This window comes from Camponotus vicinus, unplaced genomic scaffold, assembly GCF_025532165.1.
Source record: "Camponotus vicinus isolate PSW18456_S1 unplaced genomic scaffold, iyCamVici1.0 SCAF_12, whole genome shotgun sequence".
NCBI classification, from domain to species: domain Eukaryota; kingdom Metazoa; phylum Arthropoda; class Insecta; order Hymenoptera; family Formicidae; genus Camponotus; species Camponotus vicinus.
This window is the reverse complement of record NW_028141948.1, coordinates 15,961,287-15,975,597: the sequence shown is the minus strand read 5'-3', so window position 1 is coordinate 15,975,597 and position 14,311 is coordinate 15,961,287. Positions and strand designations below refer to the sequence as shown.

At 29.1% G+C, this 14,311-nt stretch overlaps 1 protein-coding gene across 2 annotated transcripts; it reads left to right on the top strand.

Moving 5' to 3' along the window:
- Positions 1–278: 278 nt before the first annotated feature.
- On the top strand, positions 279–13,996 carry LOC145962752 (uncharacterized). Of its 2 annotated transcripts, none has more exons than XM_083084063.1 (8): positions 279–599; positions 8,442–8,565; positions 8,748–8,833; positions 10,450–10,542; positions 11,387–11,449; positions 11,825–11,908; positions 12,564–12,789; positions 13,445–13,996. In XM_083084063.1, exons 1-8 carry the CDS (start codon positions 525–527, stop codon positions 13,591–13,593), a joined length of 900 nt encoding a protein of 299 aa, XP_082940189.1. In that variant the 5' UTR covers positions 279–524; the 3' UTR covers positions 13,594–13,996. The 2 variants fall into 2 exon arrangements, with proteins under 2 accessions (XP_082940189.1, XP_082940188.1); XM_083084062.1 differs by having other exon boundaries at positions 11,825–11,962.
- The last annotated feature ends 315 nt before the right edge of the window (positions 13,997–14,311 follow it).

Genomic DNA, 14,311 nt, shown 5'->3' with positions numbered 1-14,311 from the left:
TTATCAGTCGAGGAAGGAAGAGAAATGTTTTGCCGCGCATCCCCCATGAGTACATATAGAAGAAACCTTACTTTCTCGATTCAATTCTATGTTTTTCTTTTGGTAATATAATACGTGTCAACGTGGAGATCGTGTTCGCGGCTACAAAAGTACCCCCATAGGTGATGGGGTATTATAGACAACCGCGCAGGCGTCACCGCTGGTGGGCTTTTTGCACGACGAGCTAACTCCGGTGGAGGGAATTTTGCGAGGGTGAAACTGACAGTCGGCGCCGAGCCGCCCTCGTGCGATCTCGCGTTCTCGATTGCGTGAGGAAAATTCGCCGCGAATCTCTCATGGTACGATGATGCTCCTTGCGCACAACTTTCGATCGACCGCGACATAAAAAGTATTTATGGTATATTTATGGTAGAATTTCATCTAGTGCAAATTTGAGTGCGGATTCGCGTGAGTTCTCGCGAAAAATCAGATAGTTAAAATTGCACCCCCTTTTGATTCCGCGAGAAGATCCATGTGCTCGCAGCATGGCTATCATGCAGTCCTGTTGTTGCTGGCAATCCGTACGCAGAGGCAGCTACGCTTGTGCTGTTTATACCATAGTAAGTATTGGCGGCAGCGCAGTGTTTACGTATACTTGAGAATTGTTGTTATAAACAGAAAAGTTTTAACTAAAAAAAAAAAAATAATATTTTCTCCATACATTACTTTTCCTGCATAATTTAGCGAGACAGAATATCAGTTTTGAAACTTTGATATTTGAAAAAATTTTAACATGTATAACAGCTTCTCTACGTGCATTCTCTACGTGCATTTATTTTGACATTTAATTTTTAATTTTTTAAAAGTATTTTGCAAGGTATTTTACACACACACACACATATATGTATATAAGTTTTTGTTCGTTTATATTATTTATTTCTTTTATATTATCTTTATTAAAGTAAATTTAAACTTTATTTTATCTACTCATCTTTATTTCTATACTCCTATATCATATTTCTGTTTTTATTTTATAATAAAATAAAATAGAATGATGTTTTAGATTCTATAGAGAGATACACATATACATACATACACATATACATTTATATATATATATATATATATATATATATATATATAGAGAGAGAGAGAGAGAGAGAGAGAGAGAGAGAGAGAGAGAAACAAACTTGATTTATATTATTATCTTGCGTCTAAGGACTTGTGTGATAGCCCTATGGACGTCTAATGATTAATTTTTTCCCTTTCACGTTCGACGGTCAAGCAAAATAGTGATATGAGACAATAACAAATTAAACGGTTTAGGGGATATAATGATTAATGATATTATATTAACGTTATAAAATTTTAGATTGCTCTTTCTACAATTATAGAAAAATATAAATGTAGTAAACTCATGATGTAATAAACTCCAGCTTTTATAATATGTATTTCCTCATGAACATTTTTCATAAAAATAGGTCGACTATTGCGTTGTACACAATATATCTTGGAAAATATGCGTTTCGTAATATAATTACGTAAAGAAAATTACATAAATATTAAACTTATTATATTTGTATGATATTTTTATATCGAATTATCTATTTAATTCAATTTAATATCGTTATACATTAACACAATAAAAAGTATTAATAACGAAATATTACTGAATGATAACACCAACAGGATATATAATTAATTTGATATGACATCATCATTAAACTCTTCAAAAGCATGTCTGGATATCATAAATGTTTTAAAAATTTTATGGAAATTTTTTAGATGTATTTTAATGCATACATATATTCTAATATTTTAAGCATATTTTAGACACGTTCTCCCGACATTTTTAAAATTTTTACATTGTGTGTGATCAACATTTTTTAGTTGTTGAATGAAATTAGAATTATTTTATATTCGCAAAAAATTTTTATTAAAAATATTCGTGAGAAAGACATATAAAATCTGAATAGATTTACTCTATTTATTCTATTTTTTTATTATATTTTTTTGTTTACAGAAGAAGAAATCTAAAATCGTACGATTTATAGGTGAAAATTTGTCTATTTGTTACCAGGTTTTATTTAATAAACATTACTTATTTTATAAAATCGTACATTATTTATAAAATCATTCTTAAAATGAAATAAATTATTTGCAACAATAAATTAATAAAATAAAATAATAACATATTTTTTCTCAAGAAATTGCATTACATATTAATCATGATATTTGTTTCATGAATTTGTTTCTCGTAAAATGAAGAAATGGGAATATTACATAAAATAACTAATGATAATTAAATTTATCGCAGTTATATAATTCATGAAGTTAAAAGAAAACTATGCAAATATATAATAATCGCCACGTTAGAGATAATTTAAATTATATTGTTAATGAATCGGTAAAACGCAGAGGGTCATTATATTATTATTATCGCAAATGGGGTCCATTAATAAATATACAATACGTTTCATGCACTTCAATTGTATTATTGAACTGGCTAACTATTGATCAGCATATTCTCCTGGGAACATATGAATTTAGTCGAAATATGCATATCTATAGTGCGCATGTTATTGTACGCATGTACACACTTACACCCACACGTATGAACATTCGTACTCTTCTTCGAATGTATTTTTACACATTTACAATTTTCATTTACATTCTCCCGCAGAAACTAAAGGAAAAATCGGGAAAACAAAATAAATATCCGTATTTTACAATATCGGTGAAAGTTTTCGTTTGCCAAGAGGATCGTGTTTAATTCGGATATTTTTCCGTTTTTCAGATGCGTATCATTGCGGTTGGTGTGTGTTCTAAATTTTTCTTTCTTCTTGGCAGAAGAATCATTTTTATTTTCTAAAAAAATTGAATCAACAATAGCATACATGTATATCTGTTTTATTGACACAAAATATTAATGTTGAAATTTAGTTTTAAAGTAATTTTATTTAAATAATGCATTTTTAGTTTATAATGAAAATTTTGTGCAAACAAACTATTATTGCATTTTAATTTCCGAGACATATAAAAATAAGCTTTATATATTTTTTTTAAATATTTTATACAAAATTTGCATTAATTATGCGTTTTATACGTAATGTGTAGACGTAATATGTATATATAATTATGTTGAACTTAAAATGCGTCAAAGTAAAAAATTATTTTCACTTCAAAATTTTAAAGAATAGAATCCAACAGACCGCGAAAACGCAAAACAAACTTTTCGTTAAATTGTTATCGAACAGGTCTGCGTAATTGTTTAAGGTCTTGGAAATTAGTGGTGTTTGCGAAACCTTATAGTACACAAAGTTACACGAAAATCATTTGTGTGAGTTTCTATGGGACTTTAAGGCGGAGAAAATTAAACGTGTCGAGTAATCTTTATCTTATAATTGCTAAAGTTTCGGTATCTAATCTAATTATCCTCGTTAACTCTTTCATCGATCTCTGATTATTCCTTGGACGGAGAAACAACTTTCGTCTTATTGCTGCTTATCTGTGTTTTAGTTTTTTTTAATATGTGACATTAAAATTGAATTAACTTTACAGATTTTATTTCGTACATAGTTCTATCGCGTTTTATTACTACCGCGAAATATTCATAAAAATCCAGGAAAAAAATTCGCTTTAATTATCCTACTCTGTTAATTATCTCGTTAGTTTCTGGAACACAATTGCAGCAACCTCATTACATACTCCGTAATGCCGCATCATTGATTCCCTGCCATGAGAGGTTTAGCATGATATCTGATCGTGTCGCTAAATGGTGTAATGGTTGATGCAAAAAGTTAAAAATGGTTAGCATAAAAATTCTCTAATTTTATTGTTTATTTTAAATTACTTTTAATATAATTATTTTTATTTGTATTATTTTATTTTTTTCATTTGTTGCTCGAATATTTAGATTTCTATGATCGAAATTTCTATCGAAAATTAATTGATCTAATCTGCTATTCTTCTCTTCTTTTATAACTATAAAAAAATACGAAATAATTGTAAATTGCCTAATACAATAAAACATGACATTTTTTAGCTAATTTTTACGGAAGATTAAATTAATTTTATACCTCAATTCAAAAGTTTAATCAAAGTTTAACAAATACACGTGCTTACTTACACGTGCTTACTTACACGTGCTTATAGATCTACAAAATTCAAGTGATTATCATAAATACAGGATTGAAACGAGGGTTGTGATGCTCAGTCAGCATTTCATGGATATCAGAGACTCGACGAGGCGAGAAAAACACGTAGCTTGGAGACGCATTTTCACTTTTTTTCCTCACATGTACCAGTCTCTGTTGTACGATTTCAATAAAACTTAATTGTGCATAGAAAGCTACAAAAAAAAGTTTGAAATTTAAGAAACTGTGGTACTAGACTAAGGGATTTCAATTTAGAACTTTATCATGTTGAGAAAATAATATTTATGTGTACGATAATAATTATGTTATATGAGAGCTAAAAATATGTTCCAGGAAAACGTTTGAGCAAATTACGTTTAATTTGATGTAATTGTTTGAAATAATTATCTACACATATAAAATATTATAATTAAATTATAATTGTTAATATAAATATGTTCATATCTACAAATTAAAAATTGATGTATAATTTTCAAAATGTAATTTTAAAATATAAAAATTGTTTAACGAACACACATGCTATGTATATATTTTAACAAAGATGTGCTTTCTATTTAGAGAAGACTAATTGAGTAAAGGGAGAAAAATTTAAACTCAAATGGAATCTGTCAGTATTTCTCTCGCTATGCGTTTCCACAATTTTCATTAAACGTTCTTTTATTATAAAAGAATATAAATCAGCTTAAAAGCAATTATATGTTGTTCAATTTCAAACAAAATTAATGTAACATAAAAGAATAAGCGACAGTTGCGCACTTTTATTACTCTATAAATTAGCATAAAATTATGACATTCTCATGAGTAAAGCGAGCTATACTGATCGATCATTAATAAAGAGTTTATCTTACCACTTTTATTACAGTCCTCTTGATTTTATACTTTTTTTTATCTTATGAATAAACATCAATCTTTTTTCCTCTTCACGGAACGAAAATTAACGTAAGTGTTTCATTTATACAAACTTGAGAGATTCTCAATTTTTAATAAATTTTCAGTACAGAAAATGATAATAGTAGTTTATAATTTCATCTACAGTCGAAGCTAAAATAATATAGCATTTTGAAAAAGTGTAAATAATGTTTTCAATATATTATAGTAAACGATTGAACTACACATTTATCCATTAATTTCGTCCTCGCGACTGATAAACGGAAATAAATTTCTGTGATTACGCAAATAGAAAATTTAATTTTAACATTAATTATATCGTTAAAAGTGGAATTACGCTGAATTAGTATGTTAGGCAAATTGAAATCTGATACATCTGATGAGATGCGTAGTAACATAAATATTAATATAATATTTAATACAGTATAACATGAAGGTACGACGACAATATATTATGCGACTTTTCATTTAATTCAAAGTATCAAAAGCGCCGTGATATGCTTACGCAACTTGTTGCAGCGTTAATTAATACTGCGGTGTGTAAGCAGTTTCGTATTTTCATCGTGTGCGTGTTTCTATATATGAACAAATACTCTCCAGAGGAACTCTGACCATAAACCCTTGGGAAATTTGTTTACCTAATAGAAACATACCACTCCCCCCACCCCATTTGATCCTTTTTTCCAGCTAAATTATTTTTAACTTTGATTAAAAATGTGCATAGTCTCTCTCTCTCTCTCTCTCTCTAAAGATTTTTCAAATTAAAAATTATATAAATTATATAAATTATATAAATCTCACCATGTGTCAATGTTTCAATTACTTATTCATAACAATGTCACATGAACACATATTTATTAAATAAAATTTTATTTCTTTAACAATAAAAATTATGAGTCCAAATAAATTAATACTTTCTTTTTTTTATAAGTTTAATATAAAATTAGCGTTTACATTATCCTAAATTTGATACCATTTTTGTTACCGTTTTTAATACCGTTATATTATACGCGTATTATTGCATTGTATAATATATTAAAGCAACACGCGCGGTATGTTTTAAATAAAGTTTCGCGAATTAATCAATACATACAAATTCATGCGTATCTCATAAAAGAAATATACCAAGAAATTGAAACGGCTTTTTTTTATGAAAAACCAAATAAATAAAAATATATAAAATAAATATATTTGTTCGCACTGGATCAATGCATTTCGTGTTATAATTTCCTGTTTCTTGTTATTCTATCTCTTCAATTTCACAAATGCACGTTCGATTACATTATTTCGTACTCTCAGCTATTTTTCTGACAATCTCTTGCATTACGATACATTGTGTTTACAAAATCACCAAATGTGTACCAATTAAATCACTTCATTGTATAAATTGTATAATTTGTATAACCCGTTATTTACTGAAAAACGACGATCGCCCGACACACACGTGTCCTAACAATTGGATGATAAAAAAATGTCAAAAATCATTTAAATATAGTTGCGACTATCATTATTTTCATTATTACCCGAACATTATTTGCCTGAATTCATTTCGATGATTTCTCGATGATCCTTTCGATTTTCCCGATGCTCAATTGCACTTGCGATTATAATGGACATCTATGATCGAAAGGCATATTAAGTGCAGGAACCCGCCTGAACGTCAGATGACATTAAGACGATAATTTCGATTGTTAATCTCGGTATTTCTGTCGCGCGTTTGTACAAGAAATTTTATTTTGAAAAACAGCCCGAGAGAACCGAGAAATAATAGCGATTCGCTTCGATTCTCAGTGAAATGGACATCTGTTACGAATATCGAAAGACAGATTGATTGTACTCGCCCACGCTAATTAATGCACTAGGACGAACCATTGACCACCGAAACTCGGCAACTTCCAACATTTACTTTGGATGAGGTACACATAAGAGGTGCAGCGCGAATGTTCTCTGCTCGAGGTTTCGAAAATCTTTACGATGAAATGGTGCGGCTTGTGGAAATTTTCTTGAAGAATATTACGTCAGAGTGTGATTTATGAAAGTAATTTTAAAATATAAACGGAGTTAAGATGAGTAAAATTATGAATTTCAGATAGAAACCCCGCACATTTCAGCATACCAAGAGGCTTCTCACGGAGTGGAATTTTAATTTAAATGCATAATGACACACACTTTAATATTTCCCGACACTTCGAATTTGCGGTTTGCCCTCCAAAGCGATATATATTTTGACCTATTGAACATATAAAGGTACATAATTCTCCGATGCGATATTAGATTTCGCGTTAGATTCATCTGCTTCTCGTAATATCGCGTAACGAATGAATAAAATGTGTAATTAATGAAAGGAACATTTAAATTTTAACATGGTAGAATTAAGTACCGGAAATTTATGAAATTATAATTTCTAAAATGGTTCTTTCCCAAAGAGCAAAATTTACAAAATTATTTTACTTATTTCTTTTCATAAATGAATCTTTAATTTTTAAATAAATGAAATATTCAATTATTCTATATATGTTTTTTTTAAATAAATAAAATATTAAAAATTGAACGTATTGCGGTGTGCAGTTATTCCTGCGGAAAGGAGGAAAGAAAAATCGTGCGGGAAAAAAAGAGGATATTTATTTAATATCGGTGAATTACCACGATACTACAACGACATCCGCATGAAATTGTATGTTGATGGCATACAATTCCCTGATATATCCCCTGCTGACGCTCCCAGAATTAAACTAACTCGGATTATTGCAACGGACGTACATGTCCTCTTTCCCACAAATTGGTAACAGGATTGCCCCCGAGCTTGCTAACGCGAAATCGAATTATTCTCCGGATATTGAACTTGCGCCGCATGTCTGTTGTTTTTTATCTTTTTTTATAAAATCAATACCTAGATATATCGAATCGATAAGCTAAAAAAAATGAGACTAAACAAATCTTAAATACGCAATGTAATGGAGAAGATAAAATACACATTAAAATGCACATTAAAACATTAAAATATACATTTAAAAAATTAAATTACACATTAAAACGTTGTTAAAATACACAGCGCGTGGGTCTATCAAATTATTCAGAGGTATTATTATAGAATGACCTGTTTAAATAATAATAATATATGAATATTCCTAAAGTTAAATTTATAAGTTAATTACGATGTTAATGAGATGTTAAATTATCTTTAATTAATAATTTTATTAAAAAATAAGTTACAATCTCTAATATATCTATAATAGTGTAATTTTTTATAAGATACGTAATTATGTATATGTGTGTCTTGTGCTTCAATAAGAAGTAACGAAATTCACAAAAATTTCAGTTTTTGAATCTAACTCCTCAATTGATTTCTACTGTTATTGAATGACGTATTTTGTAAATATAAATTAATGGTAGCCTCCATTCTATTCGCGGTTTTAGATATACTTTGCACTGGTAGCATCAACCACTGGTATGATTTTTCGAGAGGAAAGTCAATATCTCAAGGGGAACGTTACTCTACCAAAGTCGTCCAGCTTTCTGGAATCGGGGACCATATCGCCAAGTAAGCAGACAATAAGTAGCAAGTAACAGTATTTTAGCGAATTAATATTTCATTAGCGAATTAGTATTTCATTTTTCTCATAACAAAGTTCTTGATCTCATGCATGGAATTGTCCTCGAAATTGTCTTTATCTAAGTAGTCGGCTTCGCTTAAAAAATATCGTATTGCTTGTATTGCTTCAGCCACGGTTCATTTCAACGGAATGCTGCTTATCTGCTCCTGCTGCGGCGTGTTGTGCAGTCTCCTTCTTTTGTACGGCTTGTACAAGGTACGGCAAAATTCCGGAATAATCATTAAAGCGCCATACATATAATTCCATTCCTTTGAAATAATTTCATTTCTTTATTTATTTGTAATAATTAGATATTGCAGGAGATTAATTTGTGAAAATATAGAAATGCACAAAGTAGAGAGAGAAAATTAAATTCGGATTAAAAGCGTGATGATAATTCTTCTATCCCTTTACTTATTGAAAATTAGAAATTGCAGATTAATTAAAAAATGTAGCTATAGAAACTCGATTATTATTGTCTCTATTATTACATTAGACTGTTGTACGTTAAATGCTATTATACATATTAATATAAGAAAAAATTGTCACCCCACTTTTTTACATGCCATTATTATTTTATTTTTTCTTTCAAAAGACAATATAATTTTATAGATATTTTTATAGCTATGTTATGTTTGAGCAACAGCTAAATTTACACACACACACACACACACACACACACACACACACGTATACATTCTATTAGCTTCCCAATACGAGAATTCTCCATCAATTCTTCCTCAAGACGTAGATTTTCGCGTCTATTACATTTACCACTCAATTCCATGAGAAAGCAATGGAAGATACTTTTACTGTCATTTGAAACGTGATAAAACAGTATTATCGCTGCTCCCGAATGGATGATATGAAAAGCTACTGGTGTAACATGCACACGTTATTCCCGAGAGGTACGTGCCATTAAACACAGGCAGAACGAACAATTGAATGAGCAATTCGTATACATTATCGTTAATAAGTTTATTCAAAAATATATATATATTAAATTTTTAATGGAAAATCTAATTTTGATTTTCTGATTACTTTTTAAATTTTTAACTCATTTCAATATTTCCTCAGATAGCATAATCGAGTAAAAATCTAAATTTGAAAATCTGTTCACGTATTATTCATTGTTAAGACTGTGATATATGGCAAAACGTGCGTATTGATTCTTTATTTTCGTTTCTGTCAATCTATAATACAGATGTATCGTTTTCTTACTCTTTACTCTTTCTATATTGACTGAGTGAAGTTCTCATGCAGTATAATATATACGTAATAAACCGACAATAAACGTATTATATAATCCACTTCGCGATATTATTATAAAAGATAAAAATCATGAACTTGCATGAGCGGTTAGCGAAAAAAAAGAACCACAGAGTGAAAACGCATTAAAGATCTTAATTATTCTGAGTACCCCGCTTGGTTGTGACAAATATCATTAATAAAACAAACTATAGCATTCACGCGATATAACGTAACATAACGTGAGTAATATATTCATGAATATTAATAGTGAAACACTGATAATATGGCGAGAGGACCTTTTGCGAGCATCATAAAACGTGTTTGATGAAAAATACCTGGTACGTTTTACATTCTATATTCTAGCCTTTTACATTACAGAATTACTACGCCTTTTATATTTTTTATTATTTTAATACAGAAAATAATTTAAAAAAAAATCGGAATTGCAATTAAAATTCTCGGAATTTAGAAACGTGATATAGATAGCAGTTCGCAGAAATTTTTTTACGTGGAAAATTTTATGTGTAGCTTTCATATAAACTCTTGTATAAGTATCACTCACTCTATCCGTGAATTTTTAGGATCGCAAGATGTTGCTGCTTCCATGGATTATCATAATCATCATGTGTGGCATCATTGATATAGCGCATTCGATATATTTGTTCATCGTCACAGTGCGTATATTTTGTATTCTTCTTCATATATATGTTAAATATATAATAAAAAAATGACCTTCGATTTCTTGTGATTGTGCATATAATTAAAATTAAAAATTGTCTTTTTTATAATTTTAAATATTTCGATATATGTTTATTAGTAATAATTATTTCAATTAATTTTCAGATCAAGTATAAAAAAATTTAGTATATTTTTCTGTATCTCATAATGTATTAATCACTAAGATAATCATTTTTGTAAAACTGGTTTGTGACGAAAATTTTATTAAAACAAGAATTAACTTTTAACATTTGATAGAAAAGGGGCGTAAGTGTTTAAAAACAAGAATATTGTAATATTGTAAATATTCTTTTAATAATGCCCTTCTTTGAGCATATGAGATTTTCTAAAAATCAATATCTGTTTTATTTTATCTTATTTTTTACAGCATTTTATACAACATTTCTTACTGAATTTATAGTTAATTCAATCGATCGTCCTATGAATTCGAGTGCGACAAATTTTTTGTTTTATTTGGCACGTAAAATATGTTTTCCTATTTTCTATTCATTTTTTCCTTATTTTTATTTTGCAATATTTGAAATTTATGAGTATCGGCCGCTTGAAAGGCTCGTAACTATTTTAGGAGGCAGCGCTGTTGTTTACGAGAGAAATATTAAAACTAAACTTGGCAGTCTTTTAAAGTAAACCATGGAAAACCCAAAATATGCATTTAAGAACGAGGACAGATGTAAGTATATTTACGCCCCTTTTCAAATGCTGATGAAATTTTTTCAAATGTATTTATATATATGAGATAAGATTGTATGTAAAATATCGGAAAATTTTGATCTATTACAGCCTGAGTTTAATCCGGCAAGAGTTATGCTCTACACATTAAATTTCTTTCTACTTTGTTTAAACGTAAGTATATTCAACTAATTGTAAGTTTAATTGCTAAGTAATTTATCGCGATTGTAATTGCTTTATAATCATCATTATAAAGCTATCGAAATTTATTAAACTCATTTAAAATGATTTATATGTATATGTATATACATTATAAAAATATATTACATAATTATATAAATTATATAAAGTTACATATGAGTCTATTATTCACGAATAATATAATAATAATGGAAAATAGGAAAAGAATATTTTTATTATAAAATAACAATAAGTGTACAAAAAGAAAGAATTATTAAATTAACTAAATTGCATTGAAATTGCACTTATACGCATATGTGTACGTTTTACAATATTATATCACTCAGTACAAAACAAATATTGTTCCAGATATATTCGCTTTTATGTGTCATCTCGCAATATCAAGAGTACTCAGCTGGTCGTGGTACTGCTGCGCATGACTACGAATATAGGGTCAGTATTCCGAAAATTTCGCAGAGGAAAAAACAGTGGGATAAGGGACGAAAAGTTAAGTGAATTATTCAGTCGTATTCCTTTATTCACGAAGAGCTTATTTAAAAAAGTATCAATATTGGACGCGTATATACGTATATGTATAATTAACGGACAATAAATGTAAGACGGATTAATTATGCAGACGTATATATTTCCTGTATTAGTAAATGATCTCTGGTACCATTAGACAATGAAACGATAAGGAGGATTAACGAGAAAAATACGATCAAATATTTCTCGAAAGCTAAGAAAGTTACGACGTGAGGGGATATTCATAGCAATTTTGTTACGTCAATTATCTCATAATCATAAGAGAATCGATCGTGTGTCAAGAATTCTGTTATATTTGTGGCTCTTTTTATCATTATCGGAGATGCTTCGTGTGGAATTCTTTCCTCGTATAAAAATTATATCTCTCTCTGTCTACAATATCCTTATATAATCTTTTAGCACTTCTCATAAATTCTGACATATATCGAACAAGGTATAATTTTCAAGTTTCGTTTTTTAACATATGATTTTTATCGTCATTTCGCTAAATCTCGCGATCCACGTTTTGAAAATTTTTCATCATCTAATGTATTATTTACGTCTCATATAATATTCCTTGAAGGTTCCAGTGGTAAGATACGTAACCCAACCACCGACTACGACCGCCACCACATCGTGTTTAAGTTCGCGAAAAGGTGTCACCAATAATGAAACAAAAGCTACACCGACTCAGAGTCCCACGGCATGTCACAACCCTCTCTTATCGGAGAAAAGTCCTACCGGAAGTAGGTTATCAAGAAAGCACGTTCAGTTTCCAGATACATCGACATCGCCAAGTCAGATACCAGGTGAGCGCGTGCACATTTTGGAAAGGACTAAAAATAAATATATAAATCTAGGGCAATATGAGAAGAAGAGAAATATCGCGTCATCGATATCAGTTTATGTCGCTCTCCCACATTTCATCACACGTGCCATTTTCATTAATCTATGTCTATGTTAAAGCTCAGCACCAATTTTTAGTTGTCTGTTTCTTTTGTCATCAAAAATTATGTGTAAAATATGCACATTATTTTGTTTTGACATTTAAAAAATCACCAGAAATACCGCGTACAAATTATTTTATGTAAAATATCACATTTTCAAAATGAATGTCGCACGCCAAAATATTACACACTAAATATAATATCGAACAAATCAAATTTTAGTATTTGTATAATTTTTAAGTGTTTTCTCTCTGAAAATTTGTGTTCTAAATAATTTGTAAAATAAAATTTTGCGATTAATAAATTATATCTCATATAAATGTGTCAAATAATATTACGTAAATAATTATTTATCTTACCGAATAAAATTTAATAAAGAAAATATAGGATACCATCGAGACTAATAATAACAACTATTTCTTTCATATACCTCGTACCTATCAAATTTTGCTAATTAGTTAATCGAATAGACAAACGAGGAACGTTTTGAAATATTTATTATGTATAAATGTTTCAGAGATACCAACAGCAAAGGTTCAAACAAAGTGTTCGCCGAAAATTGATCGTAATAATGCAAGAATTTGGCTAGAACCTAATGATGCTATAACGATCGTAGTTAGCCAGTCCTCCCCATCGAGCGATGAAGAGCATGTCCATTACTCGTAAACAGTAGATACAATTGTTAACAGTCCAAATATACATATACAGAGTGTTCATTTGAAAAATTTCCCCGCTATTTATTTTGTGACCAACTAATTTTTACAAAAAAGGCCGAAAGAGATCAATTTTTTTGTGTCCCACTTAATCCTTATTTCTCTATTTAAAATTTTTGAAGCAATAAATATCCTAAGGGGATAAAAGCATTGTTAAATCGCATTTATATGCCATTTTGAAAATAAAATTGATCTTTTTTGGCATTCTTTTGTAAAAATTTTAACCGATCATCAATTAAACAAACTTGAAACTTTTCAAATGAACATCCTGTATATGATTCTTATACGCATTTCCATGGAGGATGTGTATTATCAATGTGTAAATACATCGATGAATTTTTTTAATAAAAGGGGATTCTTATAAGCTTTATTAATTTATTTAACCTTCTCTTGTTACTTTATAATAATGCTTGTTAAACAAAAATCTCTCAGTTTTAGTTTTTGAATCTGGATTGAAATCGCATATATTGCTAAAAAAATAGATTTTAAAAAATAAACACAAAAAATTTTACAAATAAATGTAAGAGTACTATATTAAATAATAAAGCGAAGAAAGAAATAAAATAGACAAAGCTAAGCGAAAATGCTACAAAAAAGGCAAATAAAATTTAAGCAATTATAAATATTTACTATTTATTTAATAAAAATTATTAATCTAATTTATTGCACTT